The sequence below is a fragment of the Podarcis pityusensis genome (assembly GCF_964106645.2).
Source record: "Podarcis pityusensis genome assembly, chromosome: 2".
Taxonomy (NCBI): Eukaryota; Metazoa; Chordata; class Lepidosauria; order Squamata; family Lacertidae; genus Podarcis; species Podarcis pityusensis.
The window spans coordinates 101,126,052-101,153,977 of record NC_138029.1 but is presented as its reverse complement, the minus strand read 5'-3'; the positions used below and the strand labels follow the sequence as shown (position 1 = coordinate 101,153,977).

The 27,926-nt window shown below is 42.0% G+C and overlaps 1 protein-coding gene across 13 annotated transcripts in view; it reads right to left on the bottom strand.

Annotated features, from left to right (window-relative positions):
• MAGI1 (membrane associated guanylate kinase, WW and PDZ domain containing 1) overlaps nt 1–27,926 on the bottom strand; it is a 480,056-nt gene that overhangs the window by 235,311 nt on the left and 216,819 nt on the right. For all 13 annotated transcript variants that reach the window (XM_080995595.1, XM_080995596.1, XM_080995599.1 and 10 more), the window contains exon 2: nt 902–1,018. In XM_080995595.1, the coding sequence (XP_080851721.1) occupies nt 902–1,018 (117 nt within the window). The remainder of the gene's footprint in view (nt 1–901; nt 1,019–27,926) is intronic.

Sequence of the window (27,926 nt, the reverse complement as noted above, 5' to 3'; positions counted from 1 at the left end):
AAACGGATTTGTCTTTTTCTGGAAACAATTAAAACAGTGATGAGCACTAAACCTATGCTAGATTCTGCAACACTCCCAGAAGTGGCTTTTAAGCTGTGTGAAAGATCACATAAAACATGAACATTAGCAGGTAAGGAAACGTCAGGAAGATGGACTAAAGTTTAACACCAACTCCGTAAAAGCTGGCCTGTCAAGAGAAAGGCGATACAACACTTTGCAAAAGAGTCAGGATTAAGTATTGAGAAGCTTCCAATTTGCAGGGCAGTGATCCTGCCTTTATACATTTATTTATTTATTTTGGTTCAAACTGAAGGGCCCTCCACAGATATCCAAGAATACTGGGGGAGAAAGTAACCAAATTGTTGGTTTGGGGTGAAAGGCGGCTTTTGAGTCAAAGGCAGCTTTTAGGTCAAAACCAAGGTTTTTCATATTGTTAACAGGAACTTATGAAGCTCTCTTCATTGATCCACATTCACCATGGAACATTTGAAGCTGCCAGGTAATTGTTCCATCTAGCCCACTGTCATCAGTAGCCTTCCATGGTTTAACGCAAAGGTCCTTCTCACCACCTGCAACTTGATCTTTTATACAGGTGATGTCAGGGATTTAATTTGGGACCTCCTATAGGCAAACCATGTGCATTAACCACTAGGCTGTTGCTCCTTAATTTCTTAACCTTCTCCATCCAAGCACTCTGTGCAACTGGTGACAAAGCAAATCCAGCATTTTCTCAACCACCACCAGAAGCAAGCATCTCCTCCTAGTAAGAAAATTAAACCAAAAAACCCCAGGTCTCCACACAGCAGCCCCATTGGCTGTCATCAAAAAGTTAGTACCAAAGGGTTTGTTTGTCTTTAGTTTTATTATACTAAATTCACTAGATGAATAGTTAGTGACTTACAAGGCACAGCGTGGCGATAAAGGTTATCTCTAATAGTCTGTTGCAGCTCGTGATCTGGAGATCCTTTCTGAAACCTCTGGTTGAGATAATGTCTCAGATCTTTGTTCAGACGACTTCCTGCAAGAAAAAGAAAGAAATCACAAGTTGAGCAGAGAAGGGATTAACATTGCCAGCTCTAGCTAACATTAGACTTGCAATCTGCAGTTCCTCTGAATTATGGTACGCTGCTTTCATGTGCGTTTTCTGTAAATGGCTAATTACCAAAAATAACTTGCTGCAAACATGAAATCTCCCTGGCTTTACAACCCCTCTTCCTTCCTGCTGGTGCTAAAGGGATTATCACCCTCTCTCCTGGCAATAGCACATATATTTTCTGCACCGGGAGAAAAATGACATAGACAAAATGATGATGGGGAAAAATATTTTAAAAGGGAGAGCATTTCTTCTTCTACACAGCCCAAGGCTTGGGTAAAAAGGAAGGCTGAACCGCGAAGATTAGCATAGCAGAGCTGCCTGGTCTTTAGTTGGGAAATACTCAAATAAACTAGCATTTGCAACCTCCACAGCAACTAGGTGTGGGTAAAGTCTAAACATCCACTGCTGTAACTCAAACAAGCCTCTGGGTTTCAAATCCTAGATGAGTGCTTCCCAACCTTGGATCTCCAGCTGTTTTTGGACTACAACTCCCATCATCCCAGGTTAGCAGGACCAGTGGTCAGGGATGATATGAACTGTAGTCCAAAAACTGCCTGAGATGCAAGGTTGGGAAACACTGTCCTAGATGAGCAGACATTAAGCCAGAGCTCCCCATTTGAGACAAAACTCTGGTGTAAATGAACCAAGAACAAAGCACCAAAACCAGGACACAAATGAAAGAGGAAAGGCAAAGGTGTACACTTAGGTGTACACTAAACCGCTAAGTTCTATTCAGGGAGACCTACTGAAATCAATGACCCTAGTTTAGTCATGTTCATTAATTTCAGTGTGTCTAAACTTAGCTGAATACCACCCATTATGACCAAATCTACCCAGTGGGTTGAAATAGTAACATTTCTAGTGAAAGTTTGAAAGATTACAAGCTGAAGAATTGGCTACGCTTCCTAACAAGTCGTTTCCAACACCAGTCTGATAAACTAATAGCAGTCCGCACATATTAACGGTATCCTAACCAAGCAATGGGTTTCTTGATTTAATAGTCCCCAATATCTAAGCTGCAATTGCATCTCAGTTTTTCTGGTGACCAAGAAGAATGTATAGGCTTCTTTTAAGTCAAATATATTACACTGTCATGAGATGTTTGTACAAGTAGGTGAAATAGTCAAAGGCGAAATTGTGCAGTATCAGCACACACAATTTATGCAGGATATAAATCACATATAGCTTCTTCTTCTATGTTCATAATCATATACATCAATAAATGTACTCATTAGTTATTTTGGTCATAGACCAGCAGGGACTTAATGTGCTGTAGTTAAAAATATGAATTTGAAACACTTAATTAAAAAAAAATCAAGGATCTTCTAAGTTTTTCTATAGGAACAGAACTCCATTAGAGACTTCCAGGACTAATCACTGTTCTGGGATTTGCGAAAGAGACATTTTTATTAGTCCTGTTGAATTCCCACTAATGAGCTCCTAGCAGGGCATGGGATCAGTCAATCCCCTCCCAAAAAAGGAGGGAGGGGGAACAATTAAGCAACACTTCTCTTTGTCACATACTCATCTATTTTTACACTTCCAAGAGTCCCACAAGGGCCCAGCAAATTCATTCTCCAGGCACGCGAAATAATTAAGCTGAAATGAAATTGTTCCACTAATGCAAACTCCCACAGGATTTAAGATACCTTTGCAAATCCCACCGCCACCCCCATTCCAGTTTCACTGTACGTGCTCCAAGAATTTTCCAGTGAAAATAAGTACATTTGCTTTGCATTAAATGGAACGGGGTGCCCTTCCACCCCCCCACCCCCGTCACAGCCACATGGGAGCTACCTTTCATAGAATTGTAGAGTTGAAAGGGACCACAAGGATTTTCTAGTCCAGGGTTTCCCAGAGTTAGGTCTCCAGCTGTTTTTTTTTGGGGGGGGACTACAATTCCCATCATCCCTAGGTAGCAGGACCAATGGTCAGGGATGATGGGAAATGTAGTCCAAGAACCCTAAGTTTGGGAAACCTTGATCTAGTCCAACCTCCTGCAATGCAGGAATCTTTTTGTCCAACGTGGGGCTCAAACCCATGACCCTGAGGTTAAGAGTCTGAGCTATCTGTTGAGTCTGAGCTATCTGAGCTATCAACTGAACTATCTGTTGATGACATCCTTTCCCACTGTGGGTTTTCAGTAAAAGACGTAAATATGTGGCTGTGGCACACTGCTTGGGCCTTTCCATTGTTTAGGAAAGACTCACATGATTCCACCATTCACATACTGCTCCCAGCAGCGCAGAATAACATTACAGAAGAGTGGCTCCTATGTGGCTATGGGCAGAAGACACCTGGGTCTTCTCATAACAGAACAACTTGCTACTAACGCTGCACTGCCACTGTAAATTCCCTAGCTGACAAGCCCCTCCTCACAAGCAAATGAGAGGAACTCAGTTGGTAGAGCATGAGAGCATAAGACTCTTAATCTCAGGGCCTCTGTTCAGCAAAATATCCCTGCATTGCAGGGAGTTGGACTAGATGGCCCTCGTGGTCCCTTCCAGGTCTGCTATTCTATGATTCTATGTTCCAGAACCATAATGAACTCAAAACAGTGGATGGTCAGATTGCAAGAACTGAAGCCCTAAGCCTATATAGGTTGAGCAGCAGTTTTCCTGTCTGAAGCCTCCGTTCAATCCTGTCATTGCAATAAACTACTTTCCAGTAGCAGTTTGAATCATCTCCAACTGAAGGTTATGGACAGATTCTACGATTTAATTGGTTTAAAGATTTATATGCCGCCACGATGCCAAATGGCATTCAAGGCTGCAGGACAAAATTCTACTGAAAAATGAAGCCACCCAGAAGCCACAGCATATAAAACATAGAATCATACAAAAACGATAGAGAAGGTTATCTATTTCCAGCCTGCCATGGTCAGACATTCTAGCAAGAGGAGTTGGTTGAGTCCTATCCCACCTCCAAAGTTTCTCAGGGTAGCTGAAGAGGCAGTTGGCCGATTGGCAGAGCCTGGTGAACTGGAGGAGAAGGGAACGTCAAGAGAATTGGGCCCATTATGATTGTCTGCACTGTCACAAACAGCCCCAGCAGCCACACCAACATGGCAGAAGCACTTAAACTCATGCCTAGCTCTGCATCTTAAAGGTAAAGGGACCCCTGACCATTAGGTCCAGTCGTGACCGACTCTGGGGTTGCGGCGCTCATCTCACTTTACTGGCAGAGGGAGCCAGCGTACAGCTTCCGGGTCATGTGACCAGCATGACTAAGCCGCTTCTGGCGAACCAGAGCAGCGCACAGAAACGCTGTTTACCTTCCCGCCGGAGCGGTACCTATTTATCTACTTGCACTCTGAAGTGCTTTCGAACTGGTTGGCAGGAGCAGGGACCAAGCAACAGGAGCTCACCCCGTCGCGGGGATTCGAACCACTGACCTTCCAATCGGCAAGTCCTAGGCTCTGTGGTTTAATCCACCCTAGCTCTGCATCTTAGAACTTTGCAAATGGATCTTTGAGCAGTACATCTTGTATTCTGAGCTAATGCTGAGACTCTGTGCTGACTTATGGAATAAAGCTTTTGGGTTTCCTGGAGCCAAGAGTCTCAAGTATTGTGCCCAAGGGTGAAAGCCAAGGCACTTATATTTCTTAATTAGTTTCAGTCACTGTTTTATCAGGTTGTATATTTTGTAACTGTTGTTTGTTTCAGGACATTCTGGAAACCAATCTGAGATCACTATAATAAGTGATGAAGGGCAGTCTACAAAACTAGGCGACAAATACAGTAAATATATGTGTGCACATATTCCCTGACCCCCCCCCCCCCCCAGGAATTAAAATGTTAATGCTTAGTTATTTTTTTGTCAAAGGGAAAATAACAATTCTAGGTCAGTCTTGGCTCTGTATACCTGAAGGAGCGTCTCTATACTAATCATCCAGCCTGGACATTGTGGTCCAGAATCCAGGGCCTTCTGGTGTTTCCCTCACTGTGAGGTTACAAGGAACCAGGCAGAGGGCCTTCTTGGTAGTGGAATATAAGAATATTCTTATTCATTGAGAGTAATAAATTTGCATGCTAACCTTGTCAAATGCTTAAAAAATAATGATGATGATGATGCTTTTAGGTGCAGGTGGACTGAACACCTCTGAGAATGCAAAGCAAAAGATAACTACCAAAAACCCTAATCATCCATTTGGCTTAAACCATTTTATGAAAAGCTATTTCTCCTAACTGCTGATACGCTGTACACTTGAGTACTACATAGTTGCCTTGATGAAGCTAGGAAATGGTATGAATGTAGGGAACTCAAGCTCAAATGCCTCTTCAACTATTAATCTACTTTAATTACCTTGAGCAAGGCATGCTCCCTACCTCACCCAATGGAACTCACAGATTTGTTGCACAATGTAAGCTAATGAAAGAGGATTTTGAGAGAGAGAGAGAGAGAGCGCAATGGAACACATGGAGAGAGGTAGTCCTGCAGGGGTCAAGCAATTTGTGGCTTTGTAAGTCTAAACCAGCATCTTTATAATTATATCTAGAAGGCTACTGGAAGCTAATACAGAACATCATGCACTGGCAACACTCCAGATGGGATCTTTCTTCAAAGAAAAGTGAAAGATGTTGCTAAATCAGAAGGCAGCAAACTTCAAGATTAATCCCATCTGGAATACATTACATCAGTGTTTCCCAAACTTTTCCCAACCATGGCCCCCTTCCGACCTTGTTTCCTTCTTGTGCCCCCCATGGGCGTAGCCAAGAGAGGGCAGTTTCTCCTCCCCCAATAAGTAAAAATACAAATCAATAAAAATTTGAGGTTCTGCCCTCCCTAACAAAAATTCTGGCTACTCCCATGCCCCCCCATCCTACCAGTAGAAAGGTAGCTATTTAAATGTTTGTTTGTAAACAGACCGTGTTTCATTTATAATTTTTATAATTTATACAAAATACAATTACATAAAATGATAGGAACGTAAGGAAATATTGTTGTTGTTGTTTTTTTATAAGATATTTATTAAGATTTTCAAAATATTACAAAAGAAAAAAAGAAAAAAGAAAAATACAAAATAAAAATGGTTAAAAACAATTCATTCTTTCCATTACTTATCTTTCATTTGCTTATTTCCCGGACCTCCTCACGCCTCCCTTTTTTGTATTCCAGTTCAGTTTGTTAGTTCAGCAAATCCCTCCCCTCTTTGTATATCCTAGTCTTTAATCATAAAATATTGTGACATTAAATTTTTACCTATTAATAATCCATTTTTTCATATTCCCTTATAACATTACAGCTAAAAACCACTTAGTTTCTATCCAACATCATTCTAACATTCATTAATTTTGCAACATTTCTGTAAATAGTCTTTAAACTTTTTCCAATCTTCTTCCACCGACTCTTCTCCCTGGTCTCGGATTCTGCCCGTAAGGAAATATTGTTGAAGCAGAAAAACACATAGAATGATGGCACTGGAAGGGACTCCAAGGGCCAACTTTCTAGTGCAGGCTTCCTCAACCTCGGCCCTCCAGATGTTTTTGGCCTGCAACTCCCATGATCCCTAGCTAGCAGGACCAGTGGTCAGGGGTGATAGGAACTGTAGTCTCAAAACACCTGGAGGGCCAAGTTTGAGGAAGCCTATTCTAGTGCAACTCCCTGCAATGTAGGAATCTCAGCTAAAGCATCCACGACAGATGGCCATCCACCCTCTGCTTAGAAACTTCCAAGGAAGGAGAGTCCAGAACATCCCGAGGGAGATCCATCTTCCATGTATTATAAAAAATAAACAACAGTTATTTGACCCCACTTATTTGACACTGAGGGGAAAACCTAAAGATACAGTCCGAAAGGCGCACAGGGAGTTCTGTATATATGGGAGAACTTTAAAAAGCAAATGGTCCTCACTGACCTTGTGCAAAAAGATCTTGTCATCCCAAGGAGCCCTGGCTGCTTAGATAAAACACTACATCCCCACTCAAGCTTACCTGGGAGTAAGGCCCACAGAACTCAGTGTGGCTTTCTTCTGAGTATACAGTTATTTACTAGGTGTAAGTAGCACCAGATGACGCTGCAGGATGCTGCAGTGATGTTTGTCTGACACATGCACACAAGGTTCAGTACTGGCTCCCAATAACCTTCCATATATAATTTCACAACATTGGTTTGAATTTTAAAGTCCAAAAGAGCTCCAGAAGACTACTTCCTTCAGTATTTCCCCATTGCTTTCTCCAAATCCGATGTCCCCAAAAGGTACTCTCCCAATGTATAATTTTAAAACAACCTAATCGAGACATGCTTGTTCATATAAAGACATCCCAACCGAAAACTGCACAACTCCAGAGGAAATGACTTAAACCTGAGGGGGACTCCTCTCTACATGCCATTGCACCTTGGTACTTGGCGATGAGAAACATCACCACTGTGAGTCCATATTAGGACTGAATGGGAAACCCTGCAAGAGAACATATAGGAAATGAGGCGCTCCGTGAGTTAAGAGGTCTCACAGTAGCGATCTGTACAGATTCAGGCCACTGCAAACGTTCTGGTGCAGGAAGGAAAATTCATACATGCTGTTCCTGCTTGAGCAAATGGCACCCTTTAGAATTTTATTTGTTGGGTATTGCTAAGAACGGTTTCCCTTGTGAAGTGGAAAGCTTCAGGTGACCACATACCATTTAATTTGTTTTTTGAAATTTATATCCTGCTCTTCGCCAAAACGATCACAGGGTGGGTCGTTTGCAGCCAACGTAACCATCAAACACAACTGATACAGCAAAATCAAAACACATATTCCTCCATCAGTCAAAAAAACAAAACCCCATCATACTCAACATATATTGATAACTGCTCGGATGCAGTCACCCTGTTCGGAACAGAAGCATCCAATAATGTTGGGGTTTTTTGGTGCATTAAACAAACAAACAAAAAAGATTAACACAACATCAAGCATCTAAACTCCTGTTGCTGGCATAACCCTAATCCCAGGAGCAGATAACAAATGGTAACATTTTGTGCTATATTACTTCGCTCTGCTCCATCCTGGCCTCCCAGCTGTAGACCAAAAGTGATTATAAGTAATGGGGCTATAAAAGCCATTCAATAATTAGAACACTCACTGGCCTTATGCCAGCAGTGACAAAAGAGAGTGATTTATGTAAGTCAGGAATGTTACATCTGCCAGTCTACAGGCTGCAATATCCCTGTGGCTTTCAGGTCAAAGCTTCACACTGCTCAGTGAGATAAGGGGAAGAAAACAAACAAAACAGTATTGAATGGCCTGCTTCTTGTCTGCACAGTTTCTTTCTTTCTTTTTTATTTAAAAAAATGAAGGGGACTTGAGTGGGAAGGCTCTGTTAGGTGGCTGCCGTATCTAAGAGAAGGAAGAAATTTCTGTTCGTGCTGGTTAGTGAGAATGTTTAGGGGAGTTTTCTGATGTTTTATTGCGCTTTTAATTCTGTTGGGAGCTGCCCAGAGTGGCTGGGGAAACAGAGCCAGATGGTCAGGGTACAAATAATTTATTAATATTATTATTATTATGGCTTGGCTGGCTGGCTGGCTTGAATGTTGCATAACAGAATGAACCTGTTACTCTCATCTCTGAATTGTGTCTCTCTGTCGGACAGGGAGTGTGATCTGAATCACAGCAGATGCACCAGGTTTTCTCTGATACGCCTTACACAGCTTTATTTTGAATTTATTTTTTAAAGATGCGTATTCTCCCCTTCTTCGTAGAATTGTTTTAGGACAGGTTACAACACACACAAAATACACCAACACAGAACAAAGTTAAAATATCACGGAAGCGGACAGTTGGCTTATATAAAATGTGGGCTCGCGCACACCCCTTCCAGCTAGCACAAGCTAGAAAAGCTATTTTGATTTGAAGCAAGCAAAAACAATTTCATACATCATTCATTCTCAAAAAACATGTTCATGACTGCGGTTGGTTTTGTGCTCGTGCTTAAAGAAGTAAAAATAAGGCCAGGAAATGAGGGCTTGAATAACATCATTCCACGTAAGACCTGGAACTTACAGTTTTCCCAGTTCCTAAACCAAGGTCCAAGAGAATGTCTGGCATGCTAACAGCACACTTCTAATTCCTTGATTTGTGCTGCCAGAGGAAACGTGACTGCCTACAGACTGTCGTGTGTGTGAGCATGTGCAGCAGAGCAAACCATGGATCTGCTGATCTAAAGCTGCAAGGCTTTGGTTAGGGTAGTGGTTCTGCAATCCCAAACCATATTTAGAATTGCTCTGTAATGGGCACTGCAACATAGTCTTATGCATGCTTACTTAAGAGTTCAGCAGCCTTTGCTCTCAATTAAGTGTGCACAGAACTGCAACACTGCTATGTGTTATAGACAAATGGATGGGGTGGGGGAGATTCTGTTTTCGTAGGATGCAGTAAACAAACAGTGCTAGATTTAGGGCTTTATTGTTTTGGGTGCTTTTCTTAGACCAACTGCTACTCTGGCAAGCTGCAAATTAGACCTCTAGTTTAAACACTGCAAAGGTGGGAGTGAAAAACATAGCAACTGTTTTATAGTGTGTGAATAAATATTTCATTGGGAGAGAACATTTGGAAATTGTGTCCATGGTATGATTATTTTCCACATAGTCATTTTGCAACAATTCCAAAATTCAGATGCGGTTTCACTTATGCAAGATTAAATATACTGCCTTCAGCTGTACTTGAGGGCCAATTTCAAAAAATTCCGCTGGAAAAAAGCTTATGTCCATGTGGAGATGGTGGTGTTGAGTCAGTGGGCCATGTGCTTCTAGCCTGCACTCTTTATAAAAATTTGAGCAGTGAAGTTATCATCCCTCTACTGCTATCCATACCAGGTCATACTGTGTCATATCTTCTAGCAGATCAAGATAATCATGGGACAGCAAAAACTGAAAAACATTTAGCAGGGGCAATTAGAATAAGATCTATAATTTGACTATTGATGTAAACCTCCAGAATGTATTTTGTACAGTTAAGTTTTTTACCTCTATCTTCAGTACATTGTATTTTATTTTATTGCTACAGCTAGTGGCTGATGCAAATAAAGATTCCTCTGATTCTGATTCTTTCACTGGGAGAGAACAGATCAGCTGCAGCTTCTTTGGGAGCCAGAGACACCCACCCACCCCACTTCACTGGTGTCTGAAAAAGAGACAAGCATTTGGTTCCAACTCTTTTCACCTCCTCCTTTCCTCTCTTTGAAGAATACTCATCAAACACAAGCTGATGTGGGAAAAGAGAGGAGAGGCATGCCTTCAAAACCTCTCTAGAATTGACACCAAAGAGCAGAGGGGAGCAAAGGTGAGAAAAGGGTGCCCAGGGGATCAAATGCAGGAGGGCATTTATCCCATTGAAATGAAAATATCTAGGCCAAGCTAAGAATCAGAACTGATCCTCATGCACATCAAACAGGGGAAGCACTTGGGGAAAATCAGCACTGGGTGATGACCAGGGGAGAAGCAATGGGCTGCGGAAAAAGGTGATTAGACCAAAACATACTTTGGGGATAATGGAAATTCTGCTACCTGCTTCATGAAACAGCAGAAACCACCAGTAAATGTGGAAAGCTGAAACAGCACAGGATACTTCCTTCTGCACTTGCTGCCAGGACGCTGAGGGTTGTGACTGGGAAGAACGCAAATTTTGCTACATTTCTTAAAATAGTGGGAATCACCATTAAATGTCTATTCTCCGAAATATCTGAAAAGGTACAGAAGTGAGGTGGAGGTGAATTGCCAGGACACTGAGGAATTGTGAGTGAGTGGCAGATTCTCCCCTACCCCACCCCACCCAAAAAAATTACAACCACAATTTCTTTTTGGTGATGTAGAATAATTTCTTAATGCATTTCTGAGCTCTTGGCTCCACAGGGTGAATGACAGCCATCAGGCAGCACTATAATGGGCACCCCAAGACTGACACACAGGAAACCATGCTAGTTCATTAGAGAAATTTCAGAAACCACAGCCAGGCAATATTAATAGCAAGGAAGCTTTTGAGTTCTCCTGAACTCTGCACCACCTACTGAAGGCTTATCCAAGCCCTCTAACTTCTTGTCATAAAAAAAACCCCTGAAACATTCGCTGTGCATAAGCAATCAAAAGCATTAACGATGATCAAGATCAACCCACTTTCAGACAAAGTGCATAGCCTTTGGATGTGCACACAGTAGAAACAAGAATGGCCCATGCACATTTCTGGACTACAAACAAGGCAGTGCGTGGTATGAAGAAGCTCACCGATGCTTCCAGTCTGTGCTATTCTCTGGTGGATTAATGAAAACATACAGCTACCTGTAAACTCAATATTGTACATTCTACATTGCAGTGTCACAACTGCGCTTTTATTTCAAAATTGCTCTCAACAGCGCTGCACTTTCCCAGATAAGGCAAGCAGCCAAAGGAATAAAAATTGCCAAAAGGTTCCAGTCCTATTCAGCACTGGCCATCAAATATTTAAGCTCAGCACGTAAATCAGTACAGCATCTATTAAGGTTAGCTGAATGGTACCTTGGTATGAGTCCATCAGCCTGATCCCATTCATGCTTCCTTGGCAGCAAATTCTGCACATTTCAATGTGCCTTGGTAAGCATGCATAGAATGCCACTCTTCGTAGACGCTCCCTGCAATTGCACCCAAACCTTGTGTTTTGCCTCCTTATTTCCACATGTGGTTGTAGTTACTTGCCATAGATAGAACCTTAGCTTTGTGGGGGCTTTTGCAGCACCTGCCAAGCAAAGGCCAGTCACTGGGAGCCATATAACTAGACTCACCATGCAGAGAGCAAAATGGGTGAAATCACCCTTGAATAACCGTAATAAGAAGTACAAAAATTGCTGCAGTCATTGCACGTTGACCAGTGGGTTGTGCATTGTGCATAGACCAGCATCCTGCGTGGTCCAAGTCTGAAGATTCTGGATGTCACAAACAGAAAGAGCTACAACATTTGAGCTATCAGTAGCTCATGCAGGCATAAGGAGCTACTAAACTTGTAGCAGTGCAAGTGGAAGGCACAACTGGGCAGCTGCCAAAGCCCATCTCCACAAGGGATCCACTATCAACCACTGGAGGCTTCTGGCCTGTTCACCTGCCATCTCTGGGCATACAATCTATTTCAAGAGTAGAAGGATAAGAAGATAGCTTCTTTCGCTTCCCTTGTGCTTTCCCTCTGGGCAGACATACAGGGGGCAATGACTGGGCAAAAAGTGAACGATTGCTGAACCCACTCAGGGAGGGGGCCCACTGAGGGAATCTTGCCCAAGCCTGCTCCCCCACCCCCCAAAAAAATCTGCAGCTGGCACTGCACGTTCCCTTGGAGTCCAGATTACTCTTTCAGGAAATGTGTTGGCTGTACACAGAGTAGCTTGGGATATTTCCTTATTTGTGTGCCTGTATAGATATTTGGTTTAAACGAATACAGAGGCACATATGTAACTAGATCTATATGCAACTAGATATATATAAATATTACTTCTTGAGCACAGGGAGTGTGTGTCCTCCCCCAAAGTTGTTTGTCTCATCCAAGCTTCTGTCTTCACTGCCTGACCATCCTCTCCCTCCTGCAACACTGTGCAGCGCCTGCTGTTGTGTCATCTCTGGTTCTGTGTGACTGCTACACAACCACAACGGCCATTGCCAATCGCAGAAACCGAGTGCCATGTGTTTCGACCCCTCTTTGTGCACTCTTATATATATATATAACCAAAACAGGCAATGGAGTATAAAATAGAAACACACACAGGTGCAACTAAGAAGAAGAAGAAGAGGAGGAGGAGGAGGAGGAGGAGGAGGAGGAGTTTGGATTTGATATCCCGCTTTATCACTACCCGAAGGAGTCTCAAAGCAGCTAACATTATCCTTTCCCTTCCTCCCCCACAACAAACACTCTGTGAGGTGAGTGAGGCTGAGAGACTTCAAAGAAGTGTGACCAGCCCAAGGTCACCCAGCAGCTGCATGTAGAGGAACGGAGAGGTGAACCCGGTTCACCAGATTACGAGTCCACCGCTCTTAACCACTACACCACACTAAGAGTTAAATGAGAGAGATGGGTGGGCGGTGACACTGCTGGCCTCTTTGCTGCTCATTCCAAGGAAGTGTCTACTCAACCCACACCAGGAGCAAATTGCAGGGCATTAAACACACAAGCAGGGAGACAGGATGTCTGCAGGTGTAAGGAGCCCTGGCATCTGCTTGCCTAAACATTAGAAACTCGCCCCAAAGAATGAAACATCCCTTACTCCAAGTCTCTGCAAGATCGGTGTCTATAAACATTTAATGCTGGCTCCTGAAAGGAACAGTGGGACTTTGGAACCCAACAATGTTTTGCAACCCTGAGTAATAGGGGATTTACATATTGCGTAATAGAGTAATAGAAAAAAATCATTTTTTACATAAACAGAATCTAGAATGAACAGAGCCTGAGTCCCCCTCTCTTCACACTGGATCCCTTTCGCTGTTTCCGTCCCCCAGCCGCGTTCCCTGCCGTCGCCAATTTACGTGTCCATTAAAACAGTGCTTTTGTGAGCAGCCCCAGAGCCCCAATGCTCCCTCAGAATCATTAGACTTTCCTCCTAAAATAAAGCAATCCCCACCTGCTGTTCAACCAAACCATTTTATACTATTAACTAGGGAAGAAAGCTCTTTCTGGAACGACCAACCTAAAGCAATCTGTGAGCGCAATTCTCACCCAAAGGCACCTGATCTTATTGCGAAATCATACTGGGGGCAAATTCAATCGCCATCTGCCTGATAGCCTCTGTCTACTAAGCAGTCAGCGTGAGGCAGCAGATAGGCCTCTCTGCTCATTTTGGCACTGTGCTGTTTCATTTTGCACTCACAGAAGGACATGAACCAGTCCTAGGACCCGAGTCAGCCCAATACATTTTGCAGCCTGAGGCAGAGCAACAAACCCTGTCCCCACCTAACACCAAGGCCAGGCACATTATTGTGGCACCTGAGGTAGAAAATCTAACAAGAGCCTCTCTCCATTCTTGGCAGAAAAACCAGAATTGTAATAAATTGCTTATACAGTATTGGAGGGAGGGATTTTTGTGTGTGTATTTACTTACTGATATTATTATAATTCTGATTGTTATAATGTGTTTTTTGAATTCTTTTATTAACTGTGAATTTTATACATTGAGAGTCAGTTTGGGCGTAATTGCTTAGAAAAGCAGTACTGTATACAAATAAACAGCTCATTGTTATGAAAATAGATGATGACCTGAAACAAATTAAATAACTAAAGTTGCTACCCTTTCGTGACACCAAAATCTGGTTCGAGAGGCTGCTGCCTGACTGTATATAATGGTAGGGCTGGCCCTATTCAGTCCCCAATATTCCAAATATATTTTCCTGTAGTACATGGTCCTGCAAACCCTGCTGGGAGCGCGGACACCTAATGTTACTACAGTGGTACCTCGGGTTACAGACAGTTCTGTAACATATGTCTGTAACATACCTCGGGTTACAGACTCCGCTAACCCAGAAATAGTACCTCGGGTTAAGAACTTTGTTTCAGGATGAGAACAGAAATTGCGGCGCAGCGGCAGCAGGAGGCCCTGGTACCTCGGGTTAAGAATAGTTTCAGGTTAAGAACGGACCTCCAGAACGAATTAAGTTCTTAACCTGAGGTACCACTGTACATCATTCGTCCCACCCCCCCCTATTTATTTAACAATTTTAAGATGCAAGAGTGCTTCTAAACAACTATTTTTTGAAGAAAGGTCTGAAGAAAGCAGCAAGGATCACTGAAGCAATCCTAGAATTGTAGAGTTGGAAGGGACCCTAGGGTCCAACCCCCTGAAATGCAGGAATAAGTTGAAGCAATGGCCAAATGGCTTGGTCTAGGATGCACATATCTTAGAAACCACCTTGCCTCTTACATACCTCTCCATCAATTAAGTTCTTCCACTGGTGCCCTGCTTTGTATTTATTCTCTGCAGGAGACCAGGAAATAGCAGGGCTTTTCAGAGACTGCCTTGGGTTCATGGAACAGTCCCTCAGAGGTTTGGCAAAGCTCTTTCTGGAGAGAAGTAAGAAGGGATTCTGAGACCTACCTCCTTTGGGAAGGCACTTGGAAGCTGATGCAGAGCTTTTAATTTGGCTGTCTTTAGGGGTTTTACAAGATCATCACACACTTTCTTTTTCTAATTATTGTTCTAGGCTGCCACAAGTGTGGGAAATGCGGGATACAAATGTTTTCTAAATAAACACACGCACATAAGATTTCTGCCTGTCTTGCCTGCAGCCGTTGACTGGCCTGGCTCAAACCAAAGGGACTGGAAGAGAAGGGGGATAACCAGCAGCTTTTCACATTGCGGATGAGCACCGAAGCACTTAACTCCCTCTTCTGTTGAAGCATATGCAACACACTCAGCAGTGCTCAGTGAAATTAGCCAAGAGAAATCAGTTAACAAGCCTCTGCACAACAACACAGCCGCCCTTATTCCCACCCTTTATCGTAACCTTCTCATACAGACCTTGCAGACCCTTCAAATATCCCTATTTTCCAGGGACCTCCCTGATTTAGAGAAGCTGTCCCGGTTTCTGGATTTTATCCCAGAATTTCCTACTTTACCTTAGGATGTCCCTATTTTCATCAGAGAAATATTGGAGGGTATGGAGTTATCCGACCCCCCGAGCCATCTGAAGGCAATTCTGTATAGGGATTATTATTATTATTTTTTGAAATGCTTAATGTTTTACTATGTTTTTATATATGTTGGAAGCTGCCCAGAGTGGCTGGGGCAACCCAGTAAAATGCGTGGAGTATAAATAGCAAAATTATAAATATAGAATTGGACATTCCTATTTTCATTGGAGAAATTTTGGACGTTATGGCCTTCTGCATGCACTGAACAGGACTGCAGGTACTTCTAAGCACTCTATCTAAACATTTGACTCAATACCCTTCAATGGGGTGGGGAAATTCACTGAAGATGATAGCAGTAATGATGCAGCAATCAAGAAGAAAGGCAGACACCTAGGGGGATAACAGGCATACCAGGAATGGGGGAAGTGGTTTTAACCACACAGCTTTCTAACCTGTGGCATCACTTATTTATTTATTTTTTTACTGCTGCTGCTCTGTGGCCAATAACTAACACTTGTAATGAGCTACCTGGCTGAATTCCAAGGGGAATGGACTGAACATATATTTTAAGGTGTTTGAGATATTACAATAGTCTGATTTACCATATTTTCCCGTGTATAACATGCCCCCATGTATAAGACTATGGGGGGGGGGCCTCCAAATTGAGAAAACGGGGGGAGATTGTATCCATGTATAAGACGACCCACAATTTTGAACATGGATTTTAAATTAAAGAAACCTAGTCTTATACACTGAAAAGTATGGTAATTTTCTCCCTTGGTTTGCCAATTTTCCCTTAAAAAAAAAAAAAAGAGTTATTTGCATCTTTGATTGCTCAATCCTACACACCTCTCTCCAAAGTATTTCACCTGCTCCCTTTTTTTCAGTGCGGCCACAACCTACGTGCAATTTTACTTGTGTGTCATCAGAAATAAATAAATAAATTGGGGGAGGGGCAAAAAGCGAGCAAGATTCCAGAAAAAAATGACATTGGCACTCCCACCCGTCACTGAATCCAATGGGTTTTGACCATACACAATTTTGGCTTTAGGCACAATCTCTGGAACGTAACTCCCGTGTACGTTGCCTAGGGCTTACTGTAAGCATACACAGGATTGCAGCTTGAATCTTGTGTCAGATTCAAGTAGTTGAAATCTTATACCAGCAATCCTCTCTCCCCCTCCCCGCAAATTCCTATGCTGTAACATCTCCCTCTTTTCCCGCTTCTCAAAAGCAGCCATCTCTTTTATATTTATACCTCATTTCCAACCGAAATAAAAAAATGCAATAATGTTACACTTGTACTTTCCCTTTGTTAAAGTTATATATATATCAGAATCAATAATCCATAATCAATAGCTGTGGCTTAATATTTTATATTCAGGAGACTTTCTTAGCATTAAGTTAGCTTTTAGCATGCATCCTGTCAGCTTAGCATTTTTAGCTGAATGGTGGTAATTTCAGGTTCAAAGTTTCCAATCGCAACAAACATAATTAGGCACAGTTATTTTTAGTTATCGGATTATTGTGGCAATGCATTCATAACCAGGTACACACTATTGAGTTCAGTTCTCATTGATTTTATGAAGAGCGAAATGTCACATGCCACATCCATACTTGAGGCGATGTAATTACCAAAGGTAGAAGACATTCAAGGCATATGAACCCAATAAACCTTTGTAAAAGTTAATGTTCCTTTTAAGGCTTTGAATCGCCTTATTTTGTAGAGTTATTCAGTATGAAATAACTGTTGTTACAACACTTCAGAGTTCCTTTCTCCCTGGAAGGTTCCGGTTGATGTTAAGATGTTAAGTTACCATCTTGCTACAGTTTTTCACTGGCAAACTGGAAAGTACCCACTGAAGAAGTAGCATTTCCCATTACCGACAAAGCGAAGGGCTGGGGTTATTTTTCTGTCAGTGGTTATTCTTTTTTTAGTGTTTATGGATTGTACCAGCACCCTTCACTGCCTTCCACTCTTCCCGCTACGAATGGATTTTGGGAATGATTAATAACAGAGGCTACAGTGAGGCATTTAATCAATCTTCCTTGCCACTTATGCCTTCCTGCACTGCACAATGGTAGCCATAACCCATTAAGTACATCTACATAATTTTTTTCTAAATTAAACGTAGCAGCACAGAGACAGGAAGTTCCCTAGCTCCTATAGCTCATTCGCCCTCGTGCAGAAGAATTAGCCCATCTCTGCAGAACAGTCAACTACTTATCCACCATTATTTGTCATATACAGTGGTACCTCGGGTTACGAACTTAATTCGTTCTGGAGGTCTGTTCTTAACCTGAAACTGTTCTTAACCTGAAGGACCACTTTAGCTAATGGGGCCTCTCGCTGCCGCCGCGCCACCGGAGCACGATTTCTGTTCTCATCCTGAAGCAAAGTTCTTAACCCGAGGTAATATTTCTGGGTTAGTAGAGTCTGTAACCTGAAGCGTATGTAACCTGAAGTGTATGTAACCCAAGGTACCACTGTTTTTAATACCAACAGCGGAGAAAGTGCTGTAGAATTAGTGAAGTGACAGGGCACCGAATCACAAGGCCTTGGTCAACGACTGATTTTAATGGCTCATGTCAGGAACCAGTGGCCAGCAAGGTCAGGGACCTGCCAATACCCCTGGATTAACACAGGAATGGAAAATGCCAGGCCTAGGAGCCAAAATGTGAACCTCCAGGATCCTCCCTGGGCTAAAATCCCTCCCCAGCCTTCTCCTCAGGCTATAACCATCACTGCCCCTGTTTTGTACCCTCCTTGAGTGTTTACACTTTGCTAGTATGCATCACTGAAGCCTGATCATGCTTTTCCTTGCCTGGATGGAGGAGAGAGGGTGTGTGTGTGTTGCGACAGGCCTGCTGTACAAAGGTAAAACTAATGTTCATTGCTCCGTCTTTCGCTCCTGGCCCTGCCCCCTCCCCACAAATCATCCTGTGTTCCCCAGAAAATTGCCTAGAAGGGAATGCAGTCCTCAAAGTGAAAAGGGTCCCCCATCCCCCCATGAGCATGTAACCCACCGCCAACCAGAGATGGTACTGAGGAAAGGATAAGTCAGCCCGGATACTGAGATCCAGCCCCAAGGGACTTCTGGAGGTTTCATCATTGCGAGAAGTGAGGTTACAGGGAATCAGACAGAGGGCCTTCTTGGTAGTGGCGCCGCCCTGTGGAATGCCCTCCCATCAGATGTCAAGGAAATAAGCAGCTATCTTATTTTTAAAAGACATCTGAAGGCAGCCCCGTTTAGGGAAGTTTTTAATATTTAATGCTGTGTTGTTTTTAACACTCGATTGGGAGCTGCCCAGAGTGGCTGGGGAAACTCAGCCAGATGGGCAGGGTATAAATAAATAAATTATTATTATTATTATTATTATTATTATTATTATTATTGCTGCTGCTGCTGCTGCTGCCGCCTCAGGGGCTTTGGGAACATTCTCCTTTTTCTGGCGGCGAGAAAAGGGAACAAACTCTTTTCCCATGATCCTTTGACACAGCAGGAGTGAAGAGCTACCATTCCAAAATATGTCCTCACGGCTAAAGCAGGTGTCTGTGGAAGCCTCTGAAGCAGTGTGAGTGGAAGGATGGTTCTGCAGGTCTCTCAGCAGGGTGAGAAAACCTGGCAAGTCTCTTGCCTGAGGGCCCACTTTGAGAAATGAGTGCAACATGGCGGACCAGTATACCAAGTCACACTTTCTACAATGGCCTGCTAGCCAGCTATGTTGATAAGGTTCCATTTTTTCCTCTCACATCAGGTCGAAGGGCCTGCTGACTTCAAGTGTAAGGTTTCTATGAAAACCACTACCAAAAGGAGCAAACGTATGGAACTCCGAATTCGGTATCACTTGCTACTGTTCAGCGCAGTTACAAAGTCTCATTCTTTCTGAAAATTCTACCCAATCCTCACATTCTTGTATTTTTACACAGCTTTCTCTCATAGCCAGTATGGATGCACATTGGAGCCTAGGTATCCTTCTTCCAACTCAACATATCAGCATTCAAATCAAGAAAAGAAGCCTCTGACAGGATTAGGTAGGTAATTCAGAAAGACTTAAAACATATAAGGCAAGGAAAGCTTTCCGAGATAAAATACTGTGATGCGAAAAGTTAACGGTGCATTTAAAAACACCTATCTTTCAAATGTTTTCATCTTTAAAAAATAGTTAAAAGGCAGTCACTTACCCTGACCTTCTACAGGTATGATGCATTTTAAATCAAAATATGTGAATAATGAATAAGTGGAGGAAACTGTTTGCAGAGAACAGAAACAAATAAGCACACTCCGTTCTCCAAGTGAATATAAAAAACTCGTTCCAGTCAAATGGGGATTATTGCAGAAGCAGCAACAGGAGTTACGGAATGGAGACACCCAGAGATATTGCAATGAATTTTAATATTCCATCTGTACTCCTGCTGTACTGAGCACTCATTTTGCAGGTTTTGCTTCAACGGAGAGAACAGAAAAAAGCATTCTTCTCCCCACTATTCCAACCATTCCTTTTGATTCAAAGCCTCAAAATATTCTCTTTGCTTGCTGCACTGAGACCATACCTCAAGGAGTAAAGTCCAGAATTTGGTGAAAGAAGAATCACCATAAGGGAAAACAACACCTTCTAGCTGTTTTGCTTCTCTGTTGTACATCATCATCTGCTAATGCTACTAACCTCCTGTAGACACAACAGCCAAGCATGCTAATGCACTGCAATGCCTTCAGAGATTGAAGCACACCATGGGACCTTTAAGTTGCTCAAACGCAGACACAAAAAAAGAGCTTTTTCCTTTGTACCATTTTCTCAGCCTCATTAGAATGCTGACCAATATTTACCTTGCGAGGGAAGTGGCAAGTGTTTGGTATAAATAAAAGTGCAAGTGATCCTAACTACATGCAATGCCATTCTACAAAATCCATGGTGTGGATCAGGGGTGCCAACTTGAATACAGTGGTACCTCAGGTTACATACGCTTCAGGTTACAGACTCCGCTAACCCAGAAATAGTGCTTCAGGTTAAGTACTTTGCTTCAGGATAAGAACAGAAATAGTGCTCCGGCGGTGTGGCAGCAGTGGGAGGCCCCATTAGCTAAAGTGGTGCTTCAGGTTAAGAACAGCTTCAGGTTAAGAACGGACCTCCGGAACGAATTAAGTACTTAACCCGAGGTACCACTGTAAAATATTGGGGGGGCAGGAAATCCCCGTCCTGCAGACACACCATTTGAATGGCAATGCCCATCAACTTTAGGAAGGCCCCAGCCCCTCAAATATTTTATTAGGGTGTCCGAAGCCCCTGTTGGCCCCCAGGAGTTGGCTCCTAGGGTGCGGATAAATACCACTCGCTAGGAATCACAAGAGGGGGAAATTCTGCTGGGCTAAGGTCCTGTTAGCAGGATTCCCTTGGGCATCTGGTTGGGCACTGAGGGAACAGGATGCTGGGCGTCTGGTCTCATCCTTTGCTTATGCTTGCACGTTTTAGACCGTCTTGAAGATTATGCTGCAGCAGTTCTTTTTTAAACGCACATTATTAAAATAGCAAGCACCGTAATGGAGCACACATTTAGAATAGTGTGTGAAATTCTTTTCGCCCGCCTTTAAATTGAAGTAGTAGTGCTGAATAAATAGAGTAAGAGAGAGAAATGATCCTATCTATGAATCATCTTCATTATGAAGAAAGCCTCAAATAGCTTGATCTTGTACCTTACAGAATTAGATGACTGAATGAGGACATACCAGAGTTTAAAACAATTACGAGTGGATGTGGAAACTATATCCAATCTCGAAACAAAAAAACAGCAACAACACCAAAACCTTCCACAAAAAATAAGTAGGAAGTGAAGTTAAAGACAAACGCAAGATCTTCACACAACTGTTTATAGAGCCAGTGTCTGTGGATCATACTGGTATTGGAAAACAGTGATGGAAATGCACCTGTGTAAGATTAACTGCATAGATTAGACTATCATTGCTTATGAGCTATGATAGGCAGAAAATGCTACTGCATTTACAGACACTAGATCCTAGACATATATTGTAAATAAAGAACTGAGGTTACATAAACTTGAAATAAGACAGAAAACAGGGAGACAACACTTTTAAGATGTTTCTCCCTTTCTGTATACATAGTCTATGCATACAGAAAACTAGCTTATCAACAGGAGGTCTAGATTTTACCTCGGATATCTAATTTGATGGTGAAAGAGAACTTTCAACCCCTTTGAGCTTGAAACCCTATTCTAAACAGTGTCAGCGTGTGATGCTAAACCATGGTTTTGTGCTATGAAATGAGTGGCAGGAAGGTCAAAGAACATGCTGAGTTGGAAATGTAAAGAGAAAGAGGGAGACTTTTATCATGTGTGGTGGGAGTGTGACAAAGTAAAAGCATTTTGGGAACTGATCTATAATGAGTTGAAAAAGATGTTTAGATATACCTTCCCCAAAAAACCAGAGGCATTTTTGCTGGGTTTGATGGGAGAAGAAATTGCAAAGATAGATCAAAGACTATTCATGTACGCCACAACGGCAGCAAGAACTTTATTAGCCCAAAGTTGGAAATTGCAGGATTTGCCAATGATTAAGGAGTGGCAGATGGAGATGACGGACTATGCGAAACTGGCCAAGCTGACAGGCAGAGTCTGGAATCAAGAGGACCAAAAATTTCAAAGGGACTGGAGTAAATTTATAGGGTATATAATTAACTATTGTAAAAATGTGAAGACACTGGTGGGATTGACATAAATTCTGCAACGAAAAATGATATGCTAAAACCTTCTAGACCAAAAGAGACAGAGTTGCTTATAAGGATAGAAAGGTCAGAAGGTGAGGATATAAAGTGCGATATAAAGACTTGAAAATAAAAAACCTGTTGAACGGATGGAGGGACGTCACAAGCTCAGCAGAGCAAAGAATTTGTTTTGTTATTGGTATGTTGAAATATTGTGTTAAAAAAGAAATCAATAAAAATTATATTAAAAAACAAAAACAAAGAACATGCTGAGTTCATGCACTCCACCGCCCATTCCCAATTCCTACACATAACATGTTTACTTCCAAAGAATGTTGTCTTGCCATGGCATGGCATGGCATACGAACCAGGAATCCTGGCTTACAATAACTTTAGTTAGGGTTTGCTTAAAAAAAAACCCAATAACAACCACTTCACACCACGGATTATGAAGCTGGTTTGTCTGCTGTAAGACAGGATTCTGATCTATATAGTGTGGCAATACTACATCCTTGAAAAGGAAACCAATCCCTCAGAAATCCCCTAACTGGCTGCATTTGAGCGGGAAGGTTCAAACCCAACATTTTGTTCAGCTTGCCGCCATAGTGTCACACATGAATGCAGCCAATTAGTGATCCTCTGCCTTTGGGGGGCAGTTTAATTAATTTATCAGCAGCTCCCAAATGAAAGTATGTGTACTGAAATTTTAATCTCTGCTTCTCAACCCTTCTATCTCACCTAATTTTTCTTTTGTATGATTTTTAACTGTTGTTTTTCAAGGGTTTTTAAAAGAAATATCAAAGAAATAACCAATAACAGGTTTGATACTCCAAAAGAGCAGCATCCCTAGACCCATATTCTTCCAATGGTACATTTTTGCTAGGCTTCATTTTTTTCAAACTCAGACATGGATTAAGCAGCATTGTTATATATTTTATTTGAGCTTAAAGTAATGTATTATATTTGCATTTGCAGCTCAAAGAAATCAGATCAGAGTGGATTTTCTTCCCACATGTGAAAATGTTCAAGATATTAAAACATTCATCATATTTAATGAATGTCTATATATCTAAGTGTGGATCTGCTGACGGTCAAGGCAGAACTCTCAACATGCTGCTCATAAAAGGTGAATAATTACAAGGTTAAAAAAAGAATTATTCCTACATTAATATTAATAAATGACAGCACTGTTGAGCATTTCTTACCGCATGTCAAGAAAGAAGGTATCTAGACACAGTCAATTCTATGCAGTTAAATACTCTGAACTCTATACAAAATAAAAATTTGACTAGTGCAGGTTGTTCCTGAAATTTCTTACAGAAACTTTCTGTAAGTAAAAAAAAGGTGTACGAGGCTTTTCAACATTATATGATCAAATAAAAAAGACTGGCCCAGCAGCTGTTGATGAAGCTTCAACAGTAAGAGAAGGAAGGAAGGAAGGAAGGAAGGAAGGAAGGAAGGAAGGAAGGAAGGAAGGGTCCACCCACTGCCCAACCAGAATTAAAGGGCACACAACATCCATAGACCAAAAAAAGGCTAAAGATTTTGCTCCACCTACTGGCTTAACTAAAGCATGCCAACCCATCACACAGGAGAGTCAGAGGGCTACAACTTCAACTACTGGGCACCTTCACCACTGCGAATTTCCTGCAGCTGGAGGAAATAGAGCTAAGCCAAACATGTTCTGAGATTCTTCCTCATCCCCTTCCTGGAAAAGGCCACCTCGTCCCGGAGAAATAGAGTGAAGCAACCCCCATCCGATTTCTCTCCCCACGAATCAGGTGGAGCACTTTGAGAGATCACCTGTGCACAACTCAAGGGAGGAAGCAAGTAATTTCAGACTTCTAAATCTTCGATTTACATAGACAAACCACAAACCTGCGTCTGGATGACACACTGAGCCAAACCATAGCTGTGTTCCAGGCAGCGCACCGCCAGGTTAACTTGCATGTTTCGCAAAATGAGCCACAGAAGTCAAGCAAGACTGATGAAAGTCTCCTCTTCAAACACTAACTCCGAGAGCAAGTTCTCATTTTGACAAAACCAAACCATTATCAAACTTCGTAAACTGACAATTCCTGCGTGGTGCATGGGCTGTGTCTGTTTTCCACAATATGCTGAGGCCAAGTAAAAAAAGAATATTTTATATATTTTCAGAAGACAGTACACGGAGGAGAAATACGGGAAGGGTGGGAGGGGTGAGGTTTGCTTGTTGTTGTTGTTGTTGTCTTAAAAGCATAGCAATGTCATGTAGTCCAACCCCTTGCAATGCAGGAATCTCAGGTAAAGAATCCATGGCAGATGGCCATCCAACCTCTGCTTCAAAACCTCCAAGGTTTTTAAATGTTCTTTGAGAAATTCAGTGGTGAAGCACCTCACAATTGCAGCGCTTCTTGTCTTCGTCCTCTCTTGCTATTCAAGTTAAACAAATAAATAACCCCCTCCCCCTTGATAAAAAAAAACGCACAACACACAACCACCACCCAAGTAAATTGGTTCTTTTATTATAGCCCCTCTGGGCCTGACATTTATGGTTGCAAAGTAGTGACACACAGCAAATGCCACGATTCCTTGTTAATGGGAGATAAAATGGTCTGTAGCACAGACAAATAATTCTGTTTGTGTGTTTAGGCATTCATTGGCCATATACCCTCAGAACAAGGGCAGCACAGAGTCACAGTGGGAAACAGAAGATGGCGATAATGATAAAAGGATAGAGAATGACCTTTGAAGGAAGCCCTGCTCTTGTTTTAACGAATCTTTTTAAACATGTGAGGCTCTCTTAAGCCTTACAATTGAGCTATCCATTCACCCAAAAGGAAATGGAAAAGAATAGGGTTTTAAGACATGTGCCACAATGCTCTTCTAAAACTATTTCACTTGGTCTATGTAATAACATCAACAAAAACATACGACAAAAGCAACGGTTCAGAGTTGAGATTATTTCCAGTAAGTTCCAGAAGAAAAATATTGAATAAACAAAACAATCGTGTACATTTGAGAATATTCAGGATGCCTTTTACTTATACAGTGGTACCTCGGTTTATGAACTCAATCCGTTCCAGAAGTCCGTTCTTAAACCAAGGTGTGCTTTCCTTAATGAGGCCTCCCGCTGCTGGTGCCCTTCCACCGTTCGGATTCCGTTCTTAGACCGAGGTAAAGTTCTCAAAGCGGGACACTACTTCCGTTTTTGTAGAGTTCGTAAACTAAATCATTCCCAAACAGGACTGTTCTTAAACCGAGGTTCCACTGTAATTATGAAAGTGCACCAAACTCCCCTACATAATTAGAAAAAGGTTAGCACATAATGAAAACTATTAGCTGCGGGAGGGCAAAGAAAATCCAGGGAGAAATGAACCTCCCTCCCTCCCTCCCCACCTTAAGGCTCCATCCTCAAGTTTTTCCAGTTGGGGGGGGGGATGGCAATTTGGGGCAGGGAAAAGACCAAAAGAATCTTAGGAAATATTTTTCCCTTTAGGAACAAATGAAATGCTTTTTAAGAAAAGGTTTTACTCAAAATCTGCAGTTTGACGATTTTCTATAAGACGAACTATAGCAAACTGGAACTAATTTTAACTGTTTTTAACATATGGATTCACATTAACTGTTTAATATATTAGAGACTTGCAGAAATTCATAAGCCTTAAGGTGGAAAATGAGGCTTTGGAGGAAGGAAGCAATTAACGACTTGTGAAAACCGGAAATATATGTAATGCTTTCTTAGGCATCACTTTGTAACTTAGTCTTATATAAAATATGGCACTATTGGGCTTATTTATTTATTTATTTCTATTTCTCACCTGCCCCTTTACCGTAACATCTGAGGGCAGGTTACAGCAATAAAATACACAATTCTAATTCAAATAAAAGTTCAAAGTATAAAACAAGAAAAGTAAAATAAAAAATAAAAACAGTTCATTCCCGTTACATCTGAATCAACCCATTGATTTATTGGTGGTGTGGGGGGTGGGGTCCTCACACAAATTAAAACACTGGTGCCTCTCTTAGAAATTATGACCAGACTAAAACCAGATAACACACAAACTCTGTTCCTCTCCGGACAATCCACTCCTAACATTCCATCTAACTTTACTTCCAGCAACTCTTCTTGAACTTCCAGCTCAATAAAGGTATCTTGATGCACCTGGAAGCTTGCTTACCTGATCCCGTATTTGATCTGCTTTGCTTCTCCCCTCGCATTTTAAGGTCACATATTGCCTGCACACTGCATATTCACAATAATAAATTATAATAAATTAAAAAATCATTTTAATTATAAAGTGATTGTATATAAATTATGCAGTGACTCAGAGCCCTATTAAATAATGATAGTGATTAATATGCATTGTGCAGGGCAACTGTGACCTTCAAAAGTAAAGATGAAATGTTTGTACACAACACTTTATTGCAAATTGCAAGTTATAGGATCTGAGTATTTCCTTCCCTGCCACAACGTGAGCTACTCTGGAACTCCCTCCTGTTACATATCAGGCTGGTGGCTTCTCTGTTGCCTTTTTGGCATCTGTTCAGGACGTTGCTCTTCAAGAAGCCTTCATAGAACCACAGAATTGTAGAGCTGGAAGGGACCGCAAGGATCATCTAGTCCAACTCCCTGCAATGCAAGAAAAAAGCTAAAGAACCCCTGACCAATGGCCACCCAACCTCTATTTAAAATTCTCTAATGACTCTCTTTGAAGTGGAGATTTTTATCCCAGTTGGCATTAGCACTAGACTTGAAATTGTTTTTATATAAGTACAGTGGTACCTCGGGTTACATATGCTTCAGGTTACAGACGCTTCAGGTTACAGACTCCACTAACCCAGAAATAATACCTCAGGTTAAGAACTTTGCTTCAGGATGAGAACAGAAATTGTGCTCCTGCGGCGCAGCAGCAGCAGGAGGCCCCATTAGCTAAAGTGGTGCTTCAGGTTAAGAACAGTTTCAGGTTAAGAACAGACCTCCGGAACGAATTAAGTACTTAACCCAAGGTACCACTGTAATTGTATTAACAATTGTTTTTAGATATACAGCTGCTTTGTATGGGTAGCACTGAATGTAGCACTAATCAGTTTGTTTCATTCGTTTCTCCTTGAGCAATGGAATATCCCCTCCCCCCTGCATGCCTAATCTTAAGGTCCCCCCAATTATCCAGAGCAAATTGGGGGACGGTACAGACACCAGAGGGGTGTAAGGCAGGAGGGGGAAATAACTGAAAACTGCCTATCTCCACCCCATTTCTTCAAAGCATGCAAATTCAAATCTACAACATTAACTGAAGGTGGTCCACTAAAAGCTTTCCATACAATTGCATCTCTCTACACCAGGGGAAGGAACCTTCCTCACCCCTCGCAAGCGAAGTCTGACAAGTAAGCAGACCCAACCACCTGATGTCACAGTGATGTCAGGTGACCTTTTCCACACACAGGGGTTTTCAGAAGCCCCTTTCAAAGCACTATATATTATGCCATGCTTTAAAATGGACCGTTGATCAGCTGATCAGTACCCTTTTTGGCTGCTGTTACTAGGGATGTGGGTGGTGCAGTGGGTTAAACCACAGAGCC